This window comes from Syngnathus acus, chromosome 17 (genome assembly GCF_901709675.1).
Source record: "Syngnathus acus chromosome 17, fSynAcu1.2, whole genome shotgun sequence".
Classification (NCBI taxonomy): Eukaryota; Metazoa; Chordata; class Actinopteri; order Syngnathiformes; family Syngnathidae; genus Syngnathus; species Syngnathus acus.
In genome coordinates, this window is record NC_051102.1 from 1,616,505 (window position 1) to 1,639,386 (window position 22,882).

Below are 22,882 nucleotides of genomic sequence, written 5' to 3' on the forward strand. Positions count from 1 at the left end.
GAAACAAGCAATTTCCTTATTGGCTGCTTCTAACATGACGTTATAAGCGCGACGAGGAAATGAAGCAAAAAAAAAAAAAAAAAAAAAAGCTTCTATCGTGAATTTTCCCGACCCGTACTTTCAGTTTTTCTTGTGTGGTTTTTGTTACCACGATAGTTCTTTTTTAAAAGAAAAAATAGCTACACGGTGCATGTTTATACTATTTGTTTGTATAGCTTGTGTGTGCGACTTCTGAGAGCAGAAATGAGTGATTTTTTAATAAGCCCCCTTATTTTATTTGGAGTAGGATCCAGTTTTGCCTGTTCGGGTCTGTTCTATCATTTATACCAAGAGAAGAAAAGGGAGTTGATAAAGATAAAGGTATGTGCACCTCACTCTTAAACTATGATTTCTTTAGACTATGGTTTGTGTTTTCAAAGTCGTTTCAATGATTTGTTTTAGGAGATACCAGTCTTCCGACCAGATCATCATTTGGCCACATTGCTGAAATCATCTCCCCACAGGAGGTTGCAATACGTCGCAGTAGAAGGTACACGTATACGGTGACATCTTTGCTATTTTTTGTTCCAAAGCATATTAAAACTGGAGCAAATCTGTCATGTTCTTCATCATAAACACTGGACAGGATATTTTAGGGAATGGATTTTCGGTTTTGTAACCCACATTTTTATGTTTTCAAGGCCTGGTCGAAGCAGATGAGAAGCCTCTTACCAGCCAATTTGTCCCAAGATGCTACGGTGTAGTTCAGAAGATAAAAGTTGTAGAACATGCTGAATACTGGAACGCCCTCTCTAAAACATGGTACATTCTGATTCATGCAAAGTCAAAATTTATAATTGTCACTCTATAAAGGCATTTTCCGATAACGTTGTAATTACCGCCAGGAGCTCTCGGCCGACAAACAGGAAAGAAAGCACCAAATCTGTGCCCTTCTCTCTCATCTGTCCTGGCTCCTATGTCTCTGACTTTCATGTGAGGGTGCAAGACCCCTCAGAGGGATCAGGTAATTTCCTGGAGAGGGTTTACCACCGAGTGAGACAAGCCGAGGAGGGCTTGGTGAATGTGGTCCTGCAGGGCATCGGCGGGGAGCGAGCAGTGGCCATGGAGGAAAGCGAAGAGATGCTTCGTGTGGGGAGCAGTCTGACTGTGTTTGGGGAGGTGGTTCTGGAGGGTGAGCACGGGAGACTGCAGGTCCCAACAGATGGCAGAGAGTACCTTATGGTTCCCACCAACTACAAGAGTTACATAGAGCGGCACGAGCGATCAGCCAGCATGTGGAAGATGCTGACGGCCCTTACAGGCATCTTTGGTGCCTCCGTACTAGCTCGTGTAATTTATGACACGGTGGACAAAGATGACAGATCCAAATAGATGTACCAGAATAGTCATTGCGTTCTTGTCTCAGCGGGGTTTTAATTTTGGAAGTTTCCCTCTGCTAAATGGGGTAATTACCACAACTGGCGCTATTCTGGTTGCTTGGCCCTCTATTTCTACAGGGATGATAAAATGGTGTCAAGCGCTCGAAATCAATTTCTCAGGGATGGAGATACGCACCTGAATCTTAATTTGACAAGAAAATTCATTCTTTTTCAAAAATGTGAAATGTCCGAACTGAACTGCAGATAAATGTTGACAACGAGGGATGAACACAACTTGTTTAAGCAATTTAATTTTTGCGTGTATCATTTTACACAAGCGAGCATGACATTACCATTCACCGCTCAGATTGTTTTAACTGTATGAATTGATGAGGTGTACGGGTGGTTGTTTTTACATGAAAATTATATCAAACAGTGGGTGTGGAGGTTGTTATTATCTACACACTTTTCAAACACGCACTTCTGTGAGTTAAACAAAAGCATGTTTCCATTTTTGGTCAAGCGGTCTGAAAGCCTACTCCCTTTAGATCATTCCATTCACAGCACACACACATGATAAAGATGGATGTCAGTTGGACAGCGTTAATAACAACGGAAGCTTAGGCGCAGGTCAATTGTCAAGTTTTCCCCAAGTCTGCTTTGCCCGTTAAAATTGGCCCACTATTTGTCGTCCTCCTCTGACGACTCCTCAGCCTCCTTCAGCCACTGGATGAATTTTTGAAGCTTTAGGGAAAGTGGGGGAAAAAAGCAAGTGAGGATTTGTCAAAGTTGCATTATGTAAAGGTTAATGCAGTCTCACACAAATTTGTGGATTAGTCATGTTTTTAAGTTTCATTTAAACTTTGCTTGCAAATATTTTCGATGACAAAAACAAAATGATATGCATGCTTTTTACCAAAACTCTCCATCTGAATTTCCCGGAATCTATTATTCAATTTTCCGCCGGCTACTATGTGGGCACTTACCCCTTGGTTCTTCCGTAGCTGTCTGCTCTTGTCAAACGTGCCACTATGAGAAAACCAGCGCAGAATCATCTCCTCCTCCAGGATCTCCAGTTGGTACATGGCCATAAGAATCTAGAAGGTAAATGGTGGAAATGTTCCATCAGCCTCGGTGAGCCGGGATGTTGTCATGTGGTCATATGAGCCAGCTCCCCCCCACACACACACCTTGCACATGGCAGGCCAGTGAGTGGCATGTTCCAGGAAGTGCTCCTCAAAAGCAGAGAGGCAGTCAAGTTGGTCCTTCGATCTCTTCACATAATTCTTAAACACTGGTGCCCATTTCTCCAATAACTGACAGAAAAAGCACACCCATAAATTGTTCACGGATTGTCTCAGTAGCGTTGTCCATGCGAAATAAACCGGCCCGGCATTACCGGCTGAAGGTCAGCGGCGTATTGGGATGCCGTGAGCTGCGAGCTGTGCTGCTGCAACGGGTAATCCAACAGCACTCCGGTCAGTATCTGCATTACTTCTTGTAGAGTGATGTTGTAGGCGTACCTGGATGAGTCACACACTTGTCACGCTTTGAGGGTGAGCACTTGTGCCGGACATTACAACTTACTTGAGGGAGTTGATCTCCAGCACCAGGTGGTCGCAGCTGATATTCTCTTCCAAGCCTCTTTGCAGGGTGCCCAGCACCTCCTTCTGGAACACTGGATGGAGTCCATATTTAAATCAAAACGTGCTATGATTTCTTTTCAGTTTCAATAAAAAAGCTTTTTTATTTGTCCTTAATACAAATTCCAGGTAACGATTATCCAACAAGGAATGACATCATCTTTCCCCAATGTGGCCCCTAGATGGCAGTAACAAGGCTTTGGGAAGCTTGGCCAGCCACCTGACTCACCTTTAGCATCGTCCATCTCAGGAGAAGGAATCACTGGATCGTCAGGACCATCGGGCTCGCTGTCCTCACTCTCACTCTCGAGTTCGGGGTTTAACGTCAGGCCTTGAACAACAAGAAGGTATTTGAGACTTCATGAGTAAAGAAGACGATTGTGCTTGTTATCCTACCCCAGAGACAATGCGACAGCTCTTCATCATCCGTATCATCCGGACTGCTGGCTTTCCATACGTAGCCTTTTCCTTCTGCCCCAACCTCAGCTGGGTTAAAAGCTGCGGAAGTGACAACTTACAGCTCATTTCCACTGCAGCTGGAATTTTTTCCTCACACACCTTACCTTTCTGTTTGATTTTGTCCTTGCTCTGGCCCACCGTGTCGTCGTCACTGAGGAATTCATCGTCATCTTCCTCCTCTTCTGCTGGATAATGCATGGACACCACTGTGCCCTCTGGCACACAGATATGCGGTCCAATCACCACCTTGAAAACCAGTCAAAAAGATCTATCATGATCCTTCCTTCGCCATCTATCAAGGGTGAGAATATTCTCAATCAAAGGGGTCCATGTTGCTTACATTGTAGGCTAGGACGCACTGTTTATTAAGCTTGACGCCTTCTTTGACTTCAGCCTTGTCACAGACTACAGAATGACTGATCACCACGTTGGCGCCAATTACAACATCGTTCCAGATGTAGGCGTGCTCCAGAATGACATTGTCACCTGAAGCGCAAAAATATTTTCAAATTTGACATTGGAACGTACGACCTGTTTTTTTGTTTTGGATTTTCTCACCTATGGTGCAATTGTTACCAATGACGCTGTTGGAGATGTAGCAGTTGGCGCCTATGCTGGAGTCACAGCCAATTAGAACGTTCTCCTCCATCTGGCTGCCATGGCCAAGGGTGACCCCTGATCCTCGGTAGACGTTGTGGCGCGAGTACGTGCAGCTCCATCTTTCCTGGTCGGTAATATTGGCCTCGGGGGTGAGAGGGTAGACCCACCGTCTCACCAAATCGGACGACACCGAATCGTACATGAGCAAGTTGGACACTCGGGCGCCGTAACCGTCTCTGGTCACGTGCATATGGATCTGGTTCCCCAGGATCTGAGGGGAGATTGGAAAAATTGCGCTGGAGCAGTCGTCAGCAGGAAATGAACTTTTACATGCAGATACAACTATCCTTCCACTTGGCTGGAAAATCATTTGAAATGTGAGGCAACTATATCACAAGATCATCTGCACTGCTGCTTTCAATAAATATATCATTTGCTGTTTATTACCTCTTCATTGACCAAAATCCCCCTGACAAAGTCATTCCTTGTTTGGTAGTCAAAATTGTCAGTGAAGAGCTCCGCAACCTAAAATATGAGACGGAAAAATGCTACAAGGTTTTGTTTTTGTAAAAACACACACACACACACACACACACACACACACACACACACACACACACAAAATATAACAACACTTTAACTTGAACAGAGATTCTTACCTGTGGTGAACAGATACTGATGTGGCAGTCAAGGAGGTCATGTCTGATTTCAAACTCGTCACTTCCACTGTGGAATGTATTCTGGGGATGCAGCAGTAATTTAGACTTTATGTATATTTTTGACTTGAGCTGCAAATTAACATTTGAATAATCTGTCAATTAATTTTTGGTTAATCAATGAATCGGATAAAAAAATTAATCATTTTCTTTATTAAAAAAACAAGACATTATTTCAAGCCTATGTGAAAAGATCACTTACCATGGGAAAATGAAGCTTCTTTAAGCGTTGTGTCTTGTGGTAGTGTAAAACTCGCTGACTCTTGCTGTCCATGGCGACAATCACATCATCTTCCTCACAACGAGACTTGTGACCCGGCGATGATTCCTTAAAGAGCATCGTCATCACGGAGATGTTCTTGTCAATCTTTCGACGTTGCCTAAAGCACATCGCACTCATTTATTAAGAACACCAACAGAATTTTATCACCGTAGATCAGCGATTCTCAGTGTGGCACATTTGCTCATTCTCGTGGTAGGTAAAACAACACTTCCCAGGTACATTTTACAGTATTCAACTTTTGATGACAACACATTTCTATGTGATTAAAAAGCGCACCTTCGGTTTTTGACTAAATTAAAGGCTTATGGTGCGTGAAATACGCTATTTGTAAGGTATATTCTTCTTGAGGTCAAAAGATTTGTGAATCATTGAATTAAAACAACACAAGCGCTGTCGTTGACACGTTAGTGACATTTACTGACCATCTTATATAGTCTTACCTGTGCTCCAGCAGTGCCTGGCTGATGTCAATATTGGATAGCACATCTCCATAGACTAACAAGAAGTCTGAGCGAACGAGAGACTTGGCGTCAACATCCCTGAGCACATCCCCCAGAGATCTGTACAGGTCTGATGTGATGATGTGGACTGTGTTCGGAGAGGTCGATCGACACCATTTAGACTTCCTATAAGATACAAAGCATGATTAAAATAACGTCCACCTTTCTCAGATTTAATGGTGACACTTACAGCAAGTGTTCCTTAATCTTGCCAGCCATCCAACAGCAAAACACATAAGTTTCCTGGACCCCCGTGGAAGTGAGGAATTCCAGAGTGTAGTCGATCATCGCAACATTACCCAGAGGCAACAAAGCCTGTCACCAAAGTTTGACAGTTACATCAGAACATTGAAAACTGTTATTAAACAAAACTAACAAAGGAATGGTATCAATGGGAATATATACATATTCATATTCACATAATATATACGACACAGTTGAATTCATGTAACGTTTTACAGCAGCATGGTTAGCTGCTGGTAGCAATCGTGTTGTTAGCTCAGCACGGTGCCTTACCCGAGGCTGGTCTTTAGTCACCGGGAAAAACTTCCGGTTAAAGCTGTCAGCGACTAAAACGGCCTGAAGCTGGGGTTCTTCTTCATCTTGCTCACACGCACCTTTTCTACTGGAAAGTCTGTGTTTTGCTCCTCTAACAGCCATGGTCAAATGTTTAATTTCCCACTGCACCGTCGATGGAGCCAGTAATATCTACAGTAGCCGAGAAAGGACAAATGTCACAATGACACGCCAAATCGCATTTTCGATAGGTAGTCATAGGCATTGTGCAGCGAATTGATTTTGATATATTACTAATCATTGTATATCAGTTGAAACAGCTTCTCTAGCTCTTCTACCTGTCATTCAGGAGGGTAAATATAATAAAAAATGAACACGTGTTCTTTTTTTTAAATATGAACAAGCGCACAAGCTATTTTCCAATCAATTGCCAGTAATGCCATATCACATCGGACATTTGAGGTTATTGTAGCAAATTAATGTGTTATTTAAAACTTAGCCACCATGCAAACGAAGCACAGGCCATACATAATGCACATGCACTTTATATTGTGACACGTTCATTAATTACGGGCTTGTTAAAGTTTATTTTTACTGCTCTTCTTTCTAAAGGTCAGATTTGTCATTAGTAATGTCGGGGGCGAGGAATTAAATGGTCACCAATCCATTAGCTATCCTATTAAAACAGCTGATGACGTGTAGATGTGGAAGAGCAGCTGTTGTGTAAATGATAAACTGTAAAGCAGCAACACCGTGCTATCTGAAGCAAGTCATTTAGTATGATATTCAAGTCTGTCTCCTGGTTTCGCTGCAAAATGTTCACAGTTCCAGTGAATTAGTTTGATTCGCCATTATTAGTGACAACACACATTGCTGGTATAAGGTTACACGCGCGCGCGCGCGCCCGCACACGGTTGGTTCATCTTCCACCTCTTCCCTTCAAACTCAGACTTGTAATACTGTATGCTTGCATATCTCGCCACAGATAAGTGGGTTGCTTGCCGTCATTTATTTATAGTTTACTTCTTCCATTTCAATTTGTAAAGTAATATCTCAGGTGACCATCTTAAGCATAGACTGCAAAGGGCACGCAGAGGAAAAGATTAAATAAATCCTCAGTGAAAATCTCTTTTTAGGATTATACAACGTTGTTCTAACGAGTTATGAGTAGATGCGCCAAGTGCTCCTTTTCTCATTCATGCCCCGAGGTGACCTAGTGCAACGTTCTGGTCTTTTGCAGGTGCCAACTACAGCAAATAAGACACCAGCACCGCCTCCTGATATGTACTTCTCATTCATTATTTTTAGCTGGGATCCAATCCTACAACTTCACTTAATATGGCAAAAGTGTGCCGCATCTCTGCATTCATTTCATTTCCGGCGCTCGTTTGGGCACATTTTCCACCATTTGCCGCCACCCTCACGGCAGCTTTCTTTTGCCCTCTCAACCAAATTTGACATGTATGAAACACACAAAGCCGTCTCCCCGGCAACAGTGTAGGTTGTCATCTTACCCCACATAGACACACGAAGCCCAAGTTAGCTCAGCCCCCCTCACACCCTGTGCCCCAATACCAGCGGCCCATGCGGGCTTTTTATTAAGGTGGATGTAAGAGTTGGTCTTGCTCTCTTCTGGGTGACGCGGATTGGAAAGGCTTCCTCATTACTGACACCAAAGTTTTTTTTTGTGCACATTCTGAAAGTGCCAATACATTGAATCCACCCCAGAGAGGAGCCATGAAGTGGACCTGGGTGTTTGTGGCAGTTTTGTTGTCCTTTGTGGGGCTCTCACTGGGCAAAGACAGCTTGGATTTCCCCGAGTATGACGGCAAGGACAGAGTCCACGACCTCCACCTCAAGAACTATAAGTCTGTGATGAAGAAGTATGATGTCATGGTGGTCTACTACCATGACCATCCCGGATCCGGCCGCGTCGCCCAGAAACAGTTTGAGATTGAGGAGTTGTCCCTTGAGGTAAATTGAGTGTGTGATGACAATTGGATAAAACTCGAGTTGTACAATATCTTCAATCATCTTCATTCCAATATTGATAAAGCACTTTGAGGATGTGAAATTGAAATTCTTACAAGGTGGGCAAATAGCTCCAAAGAAATGCTCCATAGGTGACATCTTTGATGCCTCGTTTCAAATGATGCAGCTCCATCAGTCTCTGTGCCATATTGTGGGTGCTCTATCAACAGCATACTCAGATGTTTCACCACATTCCAAAGAGCTCAGCATGAAATCACCACTCTTCTCAGCATCCAGATTTGTATATGATTTTTCAACATCTGTTGACTTTGAAACGTACTTTTGATTCTCGACATCATGATCATCATCATAACATGATACAAATATTTGAAATTTCGTCCAGCTTGACGCAAAAGCTTCAAATGTGCTTTTAGAACTTTTGCACAACTATTACAAGTGAATAACACCATCCACACACTATAGATAATGTCTATTAATGTATGTGTGTGCATATATGTAAATACAGACACTTTTTTTTTCAGCGAAAATCAATCTGTGTAACTAAAATATCAAGGAGAGAGGAAAGAATTATATCCAAAATGGAGAAGCCTTTAGCATATCAGTTGCTCCCGACAGCACAGCCTGTCTCAGTATGGGGCGTCGGGGCTGCGAGCCAGTGCCGACCGGAGCTTCTGGCTCCGGTTGTGCCGGCTCAGCTCTGCGCTGTGATTGACACTTACAATACTGTACTTGTCAGCGGATCTCGAAGCACTGACCATCTCTGCTGCCAACTCACCAAAATAGTCCCTGAAGCCGCTGTGGCTCTGTGGATGTATTTATATCCCGAGCTGCTTTTGTGGTAACGCCGAAGTATTCGTGTATTTATGGTCACATTTAAGCAATAAGATTTTATCATTCGTAACAGGTTTAACATTTTCCGTATCGGGTGCTCTGTGGGGTTTAAATCATCAAGTTGGCATGAAATTGTCTTCATTGATGTGATGTGGTGGTCACCTGTTACGTATAGCTGGCGTCGGGCCAAAAACTCATTTGGCAAACTTCGTATTATTCCCAAAATCTAACCTAATGGTCAGTCCACAAAATCACATCGCTCTCTTTCACCATGGATGCACAAATATGCTGTTTTGTGTGTCTCCCAACTATTTTGGAGGTACAAGGTCATATACTATTTTCAAATAAATGCACATCAAGCAATGCGTCAAGGAAAATGTATTCATTCAATATCAGGTTTGCAAGGTGGCTGTTATTCTGACATCAAGTACTTTTATTTCACTTTCTGTTGACGTCACCAAACGGAGATGTCTGGAAGCTTATTTGTTTTTGTCTTTTTGATATCGTACGCAAACTGGAAGAGTCCCTCGACCCACTTCCTCAGCGCAGCCGCCCGTGTATGTAACTCTCCCGTTGGAGAAAGAAAGCGTCAGTCTTGAGTTTCAAGTTTCATACCGATTTAGAAAGTGCATAAGCAGCGCACGGATAAAGAAGGCTTTTATGGTCATGAAACAACCTGCGGGGGAAACGCTCAAGTAGAAGCAAAATAATAACACTGAGGAATTGTTCTGACAAATGAGAATTATAATTTGCCTTTGGCTGTTCTGCAGCTTGCAGCCCAGGTCCTCGAGGAGTTTGATGATGAGGACATTGGAGTTGGTCTCATTGATGCAAAGATTGACAAGGCTTTGGCTAAGAAACTGGGTAAACAAATAAATTACACTTTGCTATCTGGAAGCTAGCTGATGGCCACCCTTTGACCTTCTGTTTTGATTCTGACCTCCCAGGCCTGGAAGAGTCGGACAGCATCTTCATCTTCACAGACGACGAGGTTATCGAGTACGATGGTGAACTGGCGGCAGACACTCTTGTGGAGTTCGTCTTTGATGTTCGTGAGGATATAATCTCCCAGTTAATAGCTCCCGATTTCTAGCAGGGGAAAAATAATCTACTTGTGTACTTTTACGCTGGTTTTGTCTGACCTCACGTTTCCTTCACAGCTCCTTGAAGATCCCGTGGAAATTATTGACAACAGTAGGGAACTGAAGGGCTTTGAGAACATCGAAGAGGACATCAAATTGGTGGGCTACTTTAAGAGTCACAAATCAGAACGTAAGACTCTGCACTGTGCTAGCATGAACATTTGCGCTGTGCTTTTTGCTTTTCTCCCTCACTCTGTTCATTTCGTGCATTTGCTCAACTAAAAAAGCAAAGACGAGATTACTCGCTAGTTTGATTTCTTTGCAATAAGGATGGAAGCAATAAATGTAGATTTGTACATTTGCCGATACCTTTGGAGATTTTGATGGGCGCACGCGTGTCAAATTTCAGATTTTGAGGCTTTTGTCGATGCTGCCGAAGAGTTCCATCCTCACATGAAGTTCTACGCAACGTTCAATGCCAAGGTATAGTAAATCAAATTGACCTGACTCGTTCATTTGTAGTAAATATGATGCTGCTAGAGTTTGGATAATTGTGTGGCTGCATCTAATTAAACTGTTGGCAACAGATTGGCAAGGCTTTGGTCCTCAAGCTTAACGAGGTGGACTTTTATGAGCCTTTTCATGATGATCCCGTCGTGATCCCAGGAAAACCCTACACCAAGGAAGAGTTAGTGAAATTCATCGAAGACAATGACAGGTGAGTCCACCAGCTACGAGAAGTCCATTCTTCCAGTTACACACACAACATGATTTTGTTTGTGCTTTTGAAGGCCAACTCTAAGGAAGCTGCAGCCCCACAACATGTATGAAATCTGGGTAAGAACCTTCTTGTCAAAAAACGAAAGAAATATTTGCAATAATTTGCTATTCAATCAATGTTTGTAATTGAAAGTTTTTTTTCCATCTGGATTCTTTGCAAAGGATGACCATGTTGATGGCGAACACATCATTGCTTTTGCTGAGGAATCTGATCCAGGTAAGAGAACATGAAACTTGATTTGAATTCGATGAAGCAAAACTAAACAAATCAACTCAAAGGACAATTGGGACGACGCTCCGTTCTCTTCATTTTACACTTCAGATGGCTTTGAATTCTTGGAGATCCTGAAGGAAGTTGCTGAGGACAACACAGAACATCCTCATCTCAGTATTGTCTGGATTGATCCCGATGACTTCCCCTTGGTACCATTTTAAACTGATTATTGTTTGATGGTGGAGGATGAGTTGCTTTTCACAGTCACCCTGCGACTGGCAAAAGGGCTTTTCAAAAGTGAATGGAACATTGTTTTCTTTCTTTCTTTCCTTCCAGCTTGTGCCTCACTGGGAGAAGATTTTTGGAATCGACCTGTCCAGCCCACAGATTGGTGTTGTGGAAGCTGATGATGTAAGTTGCTCTTTGATCAAGTGTGCGTGTGTCTCCTATTAACATGTTGCCCCACACCAGGCTGACAGCGTGTGGATGGATATGGACGATGACGATGACATGCCGTCCACCGATGAACTGGAGGACTGGATTGAAGATGTTCTGTCAGGAGAAATTGATCCTGATAATGATGATGACGATGATGATGATGACGATGACGATGATGATGATGACGATGATGACGACGACGATGATGATGATGATGACGATGATGATGATGACGATGATGATGATGATGACGACGACGATGATGATGATGATGACGATGATGACGATGACGACGACGACGATGATTATTAATCAATTAGGACATAATGTATCTAAATCTGACCAAGGCAGTTTAAAGTGCTAATATGAACGGCAAGTACATCTCCTTCATTTGTTTTCATCTCATCTCTTCGTCATCTCAACCAAATTCCATAATTGTCCCCAATTTATTGCCCTGCACAATTCATTCATTCGTGTAACTTTGGTAAAGAAAAAAAATCAAATCTAGTACTGCTAGTACTTTTAATATGATTAAGGTTGGTGTTCTACTAAGTACTGGAGGGATGCAGTATTGTACTGGATCATATTGAATATATGTTCACTATTTTTCTTGTTTTCCTCAGTGCAAAAATGCAAAAAAGTCAAATCTGAAGGTGCTAGCAGCTTTTTCCACATAGGTGTTTATGTGTCATCAGCATATTCTGCCAAATCATTGTAACGCTGTACATCGATAGATGTTTTCTATGACAATGAAGTATAACAACCACCATATTTTATTTTTGTAACAAGAGAAATTACTTACTGTGAAGTCTTAAATAAATGACAAGATTTGGACAGAAACACCAATGACTGTGTGTTTGTACATTTTGTTTAACAAATGATTGACAAATGACACTCAGAAGCAATTTTGTACTTTCAGACCAATACGAGGTTTCGAAAATATAATTTATCTCACCTTTATGATTCACAAAGAATTTTGTGTTTTTGATGTTGAATATTATGGAAATTTGTCCCCCAAAACATCATCCAGTACATGTAGAATGGAAACTATCGAGAGGACTGCACACATAGAGCAAAAACACTTTTTTTTTTTCCTGATGTCTGTTTTATTTGCTTGATTTGAATTGATTTTTTTTTAAATATTTGACATCAGGGCCTTCGAGCGTCATTTCTTGTGACAAATTGTGCCCCGCCTCCTAAAAATCGCGTCCACTTGACGCGCATGCGCAAACACTCGTTAAACTGTTACTAGTGCAAGCAGCCATGTGATTGTTGGTATTTTGTTGATAGGCAACGTTTAGATTATCGCAAATAATTGTCGTTTTACTATTCTTACGCAATCATAAAAGCGAAAAGATGGACAAAATGTCGGCGGAGGAGGTAAATATCCATGCACAGGTGGAGTCTGTGCTGGGTGCGCTCGTCAAAGTGGCTACGGTGGAGTTGACCAAACTGTTCGAGAGCAGATACCGAGCTTCGACTGCTACCGTGGAAGTGGGCAATGCTGGCACAGGCAAGGTGAACGAGTCCCGGGATACTTTGTCTTCTGAAGAGCGAACGCGCAGCATCGGAGTGCAAGTGGACGAGGACATGCAGCCGCTGCTCGAGCTGTTGGGTATGTTTACTGAATTACTACTTCCACTTTTGGTGACGGTTAGCCTGCATTGACCGACATTCCTTTGCCAAGTATCGCTGTTGGGTTAGCCCAAAACAGCCGTGGATTTGCATGCACTATTGAAGTTACCATTTACTAATACGTTTGCTTTTGCTTAATCGTTTATGCACTAATTGGAGCACTCATGCAGAGCAAAGTACAATAGAAAGGAATGTGACTTTTCTTACCCCTTGCAGATAGCGATAGTCTCCAAGAATGCGGAAAAGAGTGTGGAGATAATCCACAAGTCAAGGTGAAGTCATGGGCTGTTTATTAGTAGTGAAAATTTGAGCACCTGTTGATGGTTTTAGCATAGTTGGAATTTTGCTTTTACTTTTGGACTGCAAACGATCAGCCGATTTTAATGTTTAGTTTCTTGAGGCAGGCAGAAGCTGTGAATGAAGCGGAGTTCAGCATCCTGGAAACAGACTGTGGGCCACAGATGGACGCTACTTTGGATGGTAAGGAATAGAAATGCGCTCATAGCACAAATTATTTTATTCTTTCTTTTGCTAAGTTTCTTTTCTTGCACAACACAGTAATACTGAGTAAATATGGGATAACTCATATACAATTACGTCAATGGATAGTTTTCTTTTTATAATACTCGCGTAATGAAGAAAGATAGGCCCGGTCAACAATTCGAGAGGAAAGGAGGTATCGGATAAGAGCCGGCTGGGAGTTAAAGGAATTCTCTGGAGCTAGACAGAGAGCTTTGTTGGAGCAAGGGGAGTCTGCTCGGAAATTATGAGGGCCCCCGCCAGGTGCGGCTAGTACCCCACTATACAATTACTTCAACAAGTTTAATAGCTGCAGAATGTGAAATTGTATGATTGAAACTATCCACTTTCCTTTTTGTGTTTGCAGATCAAAAATGTGGGCTTAGACAAAGCCCAAAAGCTCAGAATCTACCTGCGGTTCAACCCCACTCTGACGAAGTCTCGTTTATTTGTCCACTAACCCTGAAGCCCGAGTCTCGCGTGCCTCAGCCCGACAGCTCTGAGATGCCCGTTAAGCCGGAGCCTCTTCAAGCCTGCGCCAGCACGGCCAAGGGTTGCGCTTACAGCCCGTCCCTCAGCGACGGAGCCGTGACTGCAGTGCCGGTTGGCCTTTGGGAACACGTGACCGCGCCAAAGGACATGGAGAACCTCCTCCAGATGAAGCTGAAACTCACCTCGTCGGACCAAAAGCTGAAGAGTACATGTGCGGTGCTACTTGTCGACGTGCTGAGTGCAGCGAAGATTCAGAAGAGCGGCGGCGACGGTGAGAAGCAGCCCGTGCCGAAAGATTTGCGACAGCACCAAGGCGTGCACACGGGCCACCGCCTCTGCTGCTTCACGCCGTGCGAACGAGGCGTCTGGCGACTCCAGAAGGTTATGGGCCACTCTCGCGACGGCTACGCCTGCAGCGCTTGCGGCAATACCTTCAAGCGGCGCAAAATACTTCGGCGCCACGAGCGCTTCCACACGGGGGAAAAGCCGTACTCGTGCTCCAAGTGTTCCAAGACGTTTGCGCTCAAGAAGAGCCTCCGTCGCCATGTGAGATTCCACACAGGAGAGAGACCGCACAAATGCACGCACTGTGATAAAAGCTTCCGCCTGCGAGTCAATCTGAAAACGCACTTGAGATTTCACACCGGGGAGAAGCCGTACCAGTGCAACTTGTGTGGAAAGATGTTCAGGGTCCTGGGGAATCTTGACAGACACAAACTCAACCCCTGTGGATTCTTTGTGTAGTCATTACGGACCATGGCTGGCTTCTAGCAGAGGTGAAGTGAAGTGTGGTCATTACCTGAGCCCAGAACAACTGTGAAGTCATTCATTTTCCACAAATGCAAAATCAGACTATTTTTAGATTAGTGGGGCCGCAGAGATCATATTCCTGTGGGAAGTTTCCTTTTATACGGAATCGAAATTTTGCATTCTAATGAGTTGTTTTTTTACGGTTTTACAGAACTCTACGTGAAAGGGGCTATTAACAAATGCTCGCTTCGTCCTCTACGTCAGACAGCAAACACTAAGAAGGTTCCGTTGAAAGGTTACAGGGCTTTCTTTTCTTTTTAAACAAACACTAGCTTTGTGAAGAATGAAATTTTTGTCAACATTTATAGCTTTTGAAATCCTGAGTAGGGCACATGGTCTTTGTAGAATTCATTTTTATAGTCTGTTTTTGTACTTTAAGAACCTTTTGTTTTATTTTGTCCTTGATACGTGCAAGGCTGCTTGTCTTTATGATACTTGAAATGCCCTTTGCGTTTTATATTTACGTCATCATTATGGAACACATGTATGGTTGAAGAATTATTACGCAGAAATACTACTATTTGTCTTTTATCTTCTGTAAGTAGCATAAGGCTAAAGATTGAAATAAAAAAAATCTTTTCATATTTTTTATATCCTCATCCTCCTTTATTATGTCTGTATAGTAATATACTAATTGGCACCGAATGTCAGACTGTCTTGCTTTACACACAAAACAGACTACCTGAAAATAAGCTTCATTTCCTCAATAAACACCATACACACTTTCTGCCTATCACAGCTGGAAAAAGCGGACTATACTCTCCATACAGATTCCTACTCGCATTGTCACTGAATAGGAAGCATATCTACCCTGCCTCCAGAGTCAGACAAATAAGCCATTAGACTAGGAGCAACTCTTATAAATTCCACCTACTGATACCAAAATACTTATTATTTCCAGAGAAAAAGACTTAATTGCTTTTATCATTATTAAAGTAACACAAAAGACGCAGATTGAACAACACTGGATGCTAAAAAAAAACACAAATCCTGGTGCCTGACTACAGGCCATCTCATCTTCCTATTGAGGAGAAGGCAGAAGACTGGCAAGATGCCAGCCCGCTTCAATCCTTTTAACAGTAGGAATGTCCAATTTGCAGTACAACGCTAGTTGATAATCTGCAGATTATTTTACCGTTCCCATGGTCTGGTTCCTGATGGAGCACCAAGCTTTGAAAATATCACTGGGGGGAAAAAAACCCAATATTTGTTTTTAATGTTGCAAGTGCACTCAAACTTTCATACCAATTTTATTGGCCAATCCCAAACTCACCTGCAGTGAGAGGCCACACACTCGTTACTGCAATATTCTTTGTCCCAATCTTCACTCTCTACAGCCGGGTTCGTGCAGCCGGACCTCACGCAGACACACGGCAACGAGGCATCTTCACACGACTCTGTCACTTCCATTTCATCCTGAAACATGAGATGGAAAAGCATTGTTAATGTAATGATCATGTGTGCGACGTTTGTCAGCTATGAAGCGGGCTCAGTCACAAGGACACTTCAACTGTGCGAGTTTGTTTTTGCGAAGTGCGTTTTTGATTAGGCCACATTTGTTGATTTTCACGGTGATTCCGAAAACACCCAAATGAACACATACCTCTTCTGAAGGCAGCACCTCTGACACAACCTCGTCATCATGCTGCACTCCTGCTAAAAGTGGGGCTCCAGAAACTGTTGACGTCACAGTAGGCGTGGCAGGGATGATGATGGGCTGCGTGTCTTTTCTCTGCAAAGAGGCGGGAACTATTTTGATCTGAAGCGGAGGCGGAGGGGCAGCTGTGATGGACACGGGGAGTCCTGCCGCACTTCCACCCTCCCGAGGTTTGGCCAGGAGTAAGCGCGGCGGCGCTGGCGCCATCTGTTGGAGTGGTGGCGGCGGGGGCGCATTCTGCATCTGCTGCAGGGGTGGCGGCTGGCGAGGGCCGCCGGTCACCACCAGGGTGGGTTGCAAAGTGTGGAGGCCACCGGGAAGCAAGGTGACAAACTGGCCCCCTGCCTGAAGCATGTGTTTGGGAATTAGGATCTTGGTGATGGTCTGGGGGGGCGGCGGCGGCGGCGCGACTGCCGCCGCTGGGGCCACCGCTGTTTTGCTTGCGCCCGTGCGGGATCGAGTCGCCCTCTCTGGGATATCCAGAATAATGTTGGAGGCACAAATGTTGGTGATGGTATTCTCTTCGACGTTATTTGCCGGACGGACGACCTGGTGACTAACAAAGGGGACGGCTGCAGGGGCTTGGCTGACATCGGGCAGAGGTGGCAAAGGTGCAGTCTCGTCACAGGCAGGCTGAGGTATGAGAAGCAAAGAAAAAAAAATGAGGAAAATCAGGGAGTTGAATGCTACTCAATCAACCTGATCGTACCTTTGACAGTTGACTGGCTCGATAAGCTGCCAGCGCTTTTAAATATTCCTTCTTGGCAGCATCAGTTTTTTTTTTATACACCTAAAATAAAACACATAAGTGAGTGAGTGAATCAAATTCATACATTTTGACCTCCTGGAGTGCATTTAGGTCGTTTTAGTGTCCTTCTATTACACTACCACAGAATTGTACAGATAAAGCGTTTCATATAGCAGGATAGTTATGTGTGTATTATTGCCAATGTTTTATGTGACATTTCCTGCTGCATTTATGTTTTCATAAAGCACTTTTGTCTGAACAGTTACAGATATTAAGATAAATGAGCAATTTTTAGTCCCTTATTCCCTTAACTTGAAAAATAGACAAATAAAATATGTAAGCACGTACACACCTGTTTCTGCTCCTCGGCCAGGCTGTCCCACATGGAAGCCACAATCTTTGACACCTCTCCAAAAGAAGCGTTTGGATTTTGGCCCTTGATAGCAGCTTGGGTGTCTCGAAAAAAAAGAGCATACGCAGAAACCGGCTTTTGTGGTTCATTGGGGTCTTTCTTGGGCCGGCTTGTTTTGGAAACTGTCGCTGATGTGGTTGCTGTCCCTACGGCCCTTTTGATTGTTGCCAGTGAGACTGAGGACTGGACGGCTGGATGGGAGACTGAGGGTGAGGGCAGAGACATGGGGGAGTCTACCAGCACACTCTTCTGTGAGAAAGACACAGAGTATAAGTTAGTTGCAGGACCAGTGAGAACATCACCCTTCATCGTACGTTCGAATGAATGATTAAAATACTGAACTGGGTTTCCTTTTTTCTGCTTAATCTTCCTGGGATGCAGCGGAGCAACCTGGCTTACTAGTTTTTTGTGACACAAGCCATTATTATTATTGGGTCAATTTTTCGCTTTAACTTGCATGCTAAAACTTGACAATTATCAATGATCTTTAGCAATTCAAATGAAGGTTTCACCTTGAAGTCATCCATATCCTCATCTTGTAAGGAACCAGCTGGAGAAGGTGTCGTCGACAGTGGCGGTTCTGAGGTCCCTGAAGGAGGTCCTGTGTATTCTCCTCCTAGCCCCAGCACTAGCTCCGTCTGGTTAATCATGGACAGCTGACCACTTCCTAAAAGACCATGAGCGATGTCGGGAAGTTGAACATCAATGGTCATTGGAGACGAGGTGGCAAAATGGGAGCCGCTGCTGTTACTCAGCTCCTGAGAGATAAATCATATCAAAGTAGAAAAGAGAAGACTTAGGCAACGCAATGCCTAAAAAAGCTAAATACGTTTTGAAGCATCATCTAATTCATTTGGCAAAAGATAAAATTAACTGTATTCAGTTGGGACACCTGGCTAGCCCATATACGCTTACTGACTGCTTATCTTGACGGTTGGCCTATGCCTGTTGCAAACTGAATCGTTGCGTCCAAAATGATTCATACCTCAGGAGTATGACTAATTTCAGGCTTGATTGTATATGTTGAAATATTGCGTTTGGTATCGATGGTGTCTATAAATATGACATGTCAGTGGAGGTATAAACAAATGGACACAATGAACCTGGATACCATACACATATAGAAATCTGGTACATCTCAAGTGAATAGCCATGTGAGGAAATCGGAACTCAAGTGTTTTTATGAGGTGAAGAGAATACCAATGATGAGGAACTGAGAAGGGCTCCTCCATTCGCCTGTGCCATGGGCACCATGTTGAGATGCTCCAGGTCTTGGGAGCCGGTGTTCACAAAGGGGGATGCAAAAGACGGATCGTTGGCTTCCACCACCAGGTTGTCAACCAGGTTATGAGGACCCGAAGGTCCCACGGTGCCATCTGACAACTCGAAGTGAGAAACTGCTTCAGCAATATTTAGGGATGTGTCTGGGTCGAGTGAGATGGGTGGAATCTCAAAAACTTCATCGCCAAGACTGGGGGTGTGGAAAGTCTGCTGTTATGTGAAAATAAAACAGTTGGTTGTATGGTGGTTAGAAATTGCGCATATCATGGAAATACGTCTGCGTTAGATATCAAGCTAAAGGTCCATATCTTTGATTCGCTTACCTCAGCGGACAAAAAGTGGTGAGCACCGCCACCCATGGTTAGGTAACTATCGCTGCCCTCTGGAAACTGAAACGAATGCATGGTTGGGGTTAAAAGACACGTTTGACATATCCACATTGATTCAAGTTTGGTTTCTTTCAGACTTATGTTAGCAAACAAACGTGTTACCTTATTTTCCTCGGTGTATCCACCATATGCTTGGCTATCCAAAAACTCAGAATTAACATTTTGAGCACAACTGTCAGAAAGCCCAGAATAAAAATTAAGGTCCATTTTGAAGCAAAAATCCCCCGAGTTTTTACATTGATCGCGGATTACCCAACAATAACGAAATGCTCGTAGCTAGCTGGCTAGCTAGCCAGCTAACTAGCCAACTAACCTAACCTTATGAAAGTCTAATGAGACCTGAGAACGTTTGTGATGTTAGGGTGACATCAGCCAGCCACAATGATCATTCGATGTCACAGAGATTTCGTGTTGAAGTCAAAATAGCTCGTGAGCGGTAAAGCTCTTGTCATACGAAAAAGCCATTCATCTGGAGTAAGTAACGTTAACAGACAATTGATAGTTCAGGGACCGTCGGAAATCCGAAGCCCTCACGTGACGAGGGCTCGAAATCTATACAGTGCTGTTTACCTGCGTGAAGCTGGCCCCCCACCCCACGCAAAATTTAAGTAAAATAGTCTGTTTCGTTTGTGCTTCGTTTGTGCTGGTTTGTGCAGCAAAAATTTTCGTTTGTGCTGCTATGGTTTTTTAGTTATGAACGATTCTTTTATAGGTCATCCAGAGTTCACCCAGCCCCCCATCTGCTCAAAATGAACCCAAAATGGTACCGTTCGTTTGTGCTTCGTTAGTGCTGGTTTGTGCAGCAAAAATTTTCGTTTGTGCTGCTTCCGTTTCGGAGATATTACACATTTATTTTATAGCGATGACGTCACCTAGCCCCCCACTTCGCTCCAAATGGACCCAAAATGGTACCGTTCGTTTGTGCTTCGTTAGTGCAGGTTTGTGCAGCAAAAATTTTCGTTTGTGCTGCTTCCGTTTCGGAGATATTACACATTTATTTTATAGCGATGACGTCACCCAGCCCCCCACCTCGCTCCAAATGGACCCAAAATGGTACCGTTCGTTTGTGCTTCGTTTGTGCAGGTTTGTGCAGCAAAGATTTTCGTTTGTGCTGCTATGGTTTTTTAGTTATGAACGATTCTTTTATAGGTCATCCAGAGTTCACCCAGCCCCCCATCTGCTCGAAATGGACCCAAAACGGTACCGTTCGTTTGTGCTTCGTTAGTGCTGGTTTGTGCAGCAAAAATTTTCGTTTGTGCTGCTTCCGTTTCGGAGATATTACACATTTATTTTATAGCGATGACGTCACCTAGCCCCCCACTTCGCTCCAAATGGACCCAAAATGGTACCGTTCGTTTGTGCTTCGTTTGTGCAGGTTTGTGCAGCAAAAAATTTCGTTTGTGCTGCTTCCGTTTCGTAGATATTACACATTTATTTTATAGCGATGACGTCAGGTAGCCCCGCCCCCCTGTTTACTTCCAAATTGACCCAAAATAGTGCCGGTCGTTTGTGTTTCGTTTGTGCTGGTTTGTGCTGCAAAAAGTTTCGTTTGTGATGCTACGGTTTTGCAGATATTACACATTTAATTCATAGCAAAGACGTCACCCAGCCCACGTCACTGTATTTTGTCGCGAATTTCAAGCTCCTGGACTGGAATGCTCCTGATGCAGGACGAATACAAGGTAAACATGTTCTTAGCCTTTTTTTTCTTTTCTTTTTATCTTACAGAAAACTTTCACTGCGGGGAATGGCTTTTAGTACGAGGATATTTCTGTAATTATGTTTGTATCGTGCTCATTGATTAATTTCCTTGTTTTCAATAAGCCTATGTGATCATTTTTTTCAATTACATCTGACATGCAAAAGGTTCACCGCAATCTAAATACCTGATGAGTCTATGTCTGCTCCAAAACATTAATTAATGCAACAATTAATACATGTATGTGAAGTTGATGACAGCCAGAAAAAGAAACTTGAAAACGTGAAAAAAAAACTTTCTTTGTCAAAGGGAACATTATCAACATTTTTTTCCAACAATTCAAACAATGCATCACTGCACTGTGTAGAACAGCATGTGGGAAGATCTTAGTATTTACTGATGCTGCTTTCACTCCACTTCCCAGGTCATTATAGATCTCCCAGGCATATGCAGTCCTCCTGCAGTATGCCACATAATGCCCGAGAGAATCCTGGGTCAGTCCTGGTTCAAAGCCAATGACTGCTCTCAAAGTAAAGGTCTTCTCTTTTAGCTCCAGACTGGAGGGAAATTCAAGCAAGGCAACTTCCTTGCAACTGCTACCAAGGTCAGTGTCAATCCACACAAACTCTCCCAGATTGTAGCTGTGAGTAACATTACCTGAACACAGAGCCTTGCCTGTATTGTTGTCCTGTGTTTTGAATGAAGACGGACAATGGGAAGGATTTTCAATTGGCCTGAGGCAGAGAGAGTCAGGAAGGCTGAGTCCCTCTTCAGCAGCAGTCTGAAGAGAAGCCATGCCACAGGTCTGCAGGACAGCAACGTTTGGACAAACAAGTGAAACTTGCCTTGTTACTTGTTGGCTTAAACTGCAGTACTGTGAGGAGCATTGTTTTATCAAATAAACACTTGGGATATTCCTCATTGCGCTCTCAATTACAGTGGAGATGTGGCATTGTGCATCAATTTGGAGAGCACCAGAGGTCAGGAGGACAGGTTTGAATATTTCCCCCAGCAGTTCTGCCCTCTGTGAGTATACCTGTGGGTTCACACTCTGTGTTGTGATGGTTTTCACCAGGTGGAGGAATTGGTTCCCACGTTCATAGTTCAGAACAGTCTTTTCAAATGAAAAACTTTCACAGAAAGAACAGCATAAGCATTGCAAGACAGAATCAAATGCACAAGTATTGAGCACAAACACTTTTGATGTGCGAAGTTTAACAGGCTGTTGATGGTTCCCGTTTTTCAACAATGGTACCTTGACTTTTTTCCAGCCCACTTGTGTGTCAATATGCAGCCATTCAGGACAAGGAGAGAGATATGAAGTTATCTTTCTTTTTTTCGGTGGGACCGCTAAACCTCTCCAGTTTTCAACTGCACTGTCAGTAGATGCATCTGGCTCCACTCCAGGATGAGATTTTTCTCCCCTTTTGTTTACTACTTCAGTTTGAGAAGTACTGCAGACATTGTCAGGCTCTCTGACGGTCGTGGCATCACACACATCACTTTTTTGTTTTGCAGAGCAAATCCGCATGTTTCCCTCAATGAAGGAAAGATGACGAGCAACAAACCGGTCCACACGAATGGGTAGGCTTTCATGCTTGAAAAGGCCTTTTTTTATGTTTTTGAACTCTGCTTCAACAGCTGCGGAACTTGCAGTGACGCTGGCGCTTTTGAAGAGAGGGACCATTATTGCTGTCCAGAGTGGCAAGTAACTTCCAAGTCTTGTTATTTGGGGAATAATCTCAGGGAGGAAGTGGATGTTGTCTCTATCCCCATCAGCCATGGCAAGTGACCTGCTCTCCTCACATATTTCTGTCACCCACTCTCG

General features: G+C 43.5%; 5 protein-coding genes across 7 annotated transcripts; 3 read left to right on the forward strand and 2 right to left on the reverse strand.

Moving 5' to 3' along the window:
- Positions 1-49: 49 nt before the first annotated feature.
- Positions 50-1,786, forward strand: LOC119136620 (mitochondrial ubiquitin ligase activator of nfkb 1-A). The gene is made up of 4 exons (XM_037275192.1): positions 50-360; positions 442-529; positions 681-801; positions 885-1,786. Exons 1-4 carry the CDS (start codon positions 244-246, stop codon positions 1,369-1,371), a joined length of 813 nt encoding a protein of 270 aa, XP_037131087.1. The 5' UTR covers positions 50-243; the 3' UTR covers positions 1,372-1,786.
- On the reverse strand, positions 1,652-6,267 carry eif2b5 (eukaryotic translation initiation factor 2B, subunit 5 epsilon). Its single transcript, XM_037275182.1, has 16 exons — positions 6,076-6,267; positions 5,750-5,874; positions 5,500-5,685; positions 4,979-5,156; positions 4,720-4,800; positions 4,508-4,585; positions 4,019-4,331; positions 3,801-3,946; positions 3,565-3,706; positions 3,398-3,499; positions 3,231-3,332; positions 2,946-3,036; positions 2,758-2,881; positions 2,549-2,674; positions 2,345-2,455; positions 1,652-2,102 (listed from the first exon to the last, which is right to left on the reverse strand). The coding sequence occupies exons 1-16, from the start codon at positions 6,217-6,219 to the stop codon at positions 2,040-2,042; spliced, it is 2,112 nt and encodes a 703-aa protein (XP_037131077.1). The 5' UTR covers positions 6,220-6,267; the 3' UTR covers positions 1,652-2,039.
- Positions 6,268-7,648: 1,381 nt separating this feature from the next.
- On the forward strand, positions 7,649-12,258 carry LOC119136618 (calsequestrin-1-like). 2 transcript variants are annotated; one of them, XM_037275188.1, is made up of 12 exons: positions 7,649-8,049; positions 9,669-9,762; positions 9,846-9,946; positions 10,059-10,170; positions 10,390-10,463; positions 10,568-10,698; positions 10,772-10,817; positions 10,923-10,977; positions 11,083-11,183; positions 11,311-11,385; positions 11,446-11,565; positions 11,611-12,258. In XM_037275188.1, the coding sequence occupies exons 1-12, from the start codon at positions 7,813-7,815 to the stop codon at positions 11,722-11,724; spliced, it is 1,260 nt and encodes a 419-aa protein (XP_037131083.1). In that variant the 5' UTR covers positions 7,649-7,812; the 3' UTR covers positions 11,725-12,258. The 2 variants fall into 2 exon arrangements, with proteins under 2 accessions (XP_037131083.1, XP_037131082.1); XM_037275187.1 differs by having other exon boundaries at positions 7,651-8,049; positions 11,446-12,258.
- A 376-nt stretch (positions 12,259-12,634) lies between these two features.
- On the forward strand, positions 12,635-15,513 carry LOC119136619 (zinc finger protein 670-like). The gene is made up of 4 exons (XM_037275189.1): positions 12,635-13,027; positions 13,264-13,319; positions 13,452-13,527; positions 13,934-15,513. Exons 1-4 carry the CDS (start codon positions 12,769-12,771, stop codon positions 14,800-14,802), a joined length of 1,260 nt encoding a protein of 419 aa, XP_037131084.1. The 5' UTR covers positions 12,635-12,768; the 3' UTR covers positions 14,803-15,513.
- Positions 15,514-15,712: 199 nt separating this feature from the next.
- Positions 15,713-19,867, reverse strand: LOC119136615 (TOX high mobility group box family member 4-B-like). Of its 2 annotated transcripts, none has more exons than XM_037275184.1 (9): positions 19,458-19,867; positions 19,290-19,355; positions 18,886-19,173; positions 18,198-18,443; positions 17,626-17,934; positions 17,235-17,315; positions 16,472-17,158; positions 16,142-16,284; positions 15,713-16,052 (listed from the first exon to the last, which is right to left on the reverse strand). In XM_037275184.1, exons 1-9 carry the CDS (start codon positions 19,560-19,562, stop codon positions 15,995-15,997), a joined length of 1,983 nt encoding a protein of 660 aa, XP_037131079.1. In that variant the 5' UTR covers positions 19,563-19,867; the 3' UTR covers positions 15,713-15,994. The 2 variants fall into 2 exon arrangements, with proteins under 2 accessions (XP_037131079.1, XP_037131078.1); XM_037275183.1 differs by having other exon boundaries at positions 18,886-19,176; positions 19,458-19,866.
- Between the last annotated feature and the right edge of the window lie 3,015 nt (positions 19,868-22,882).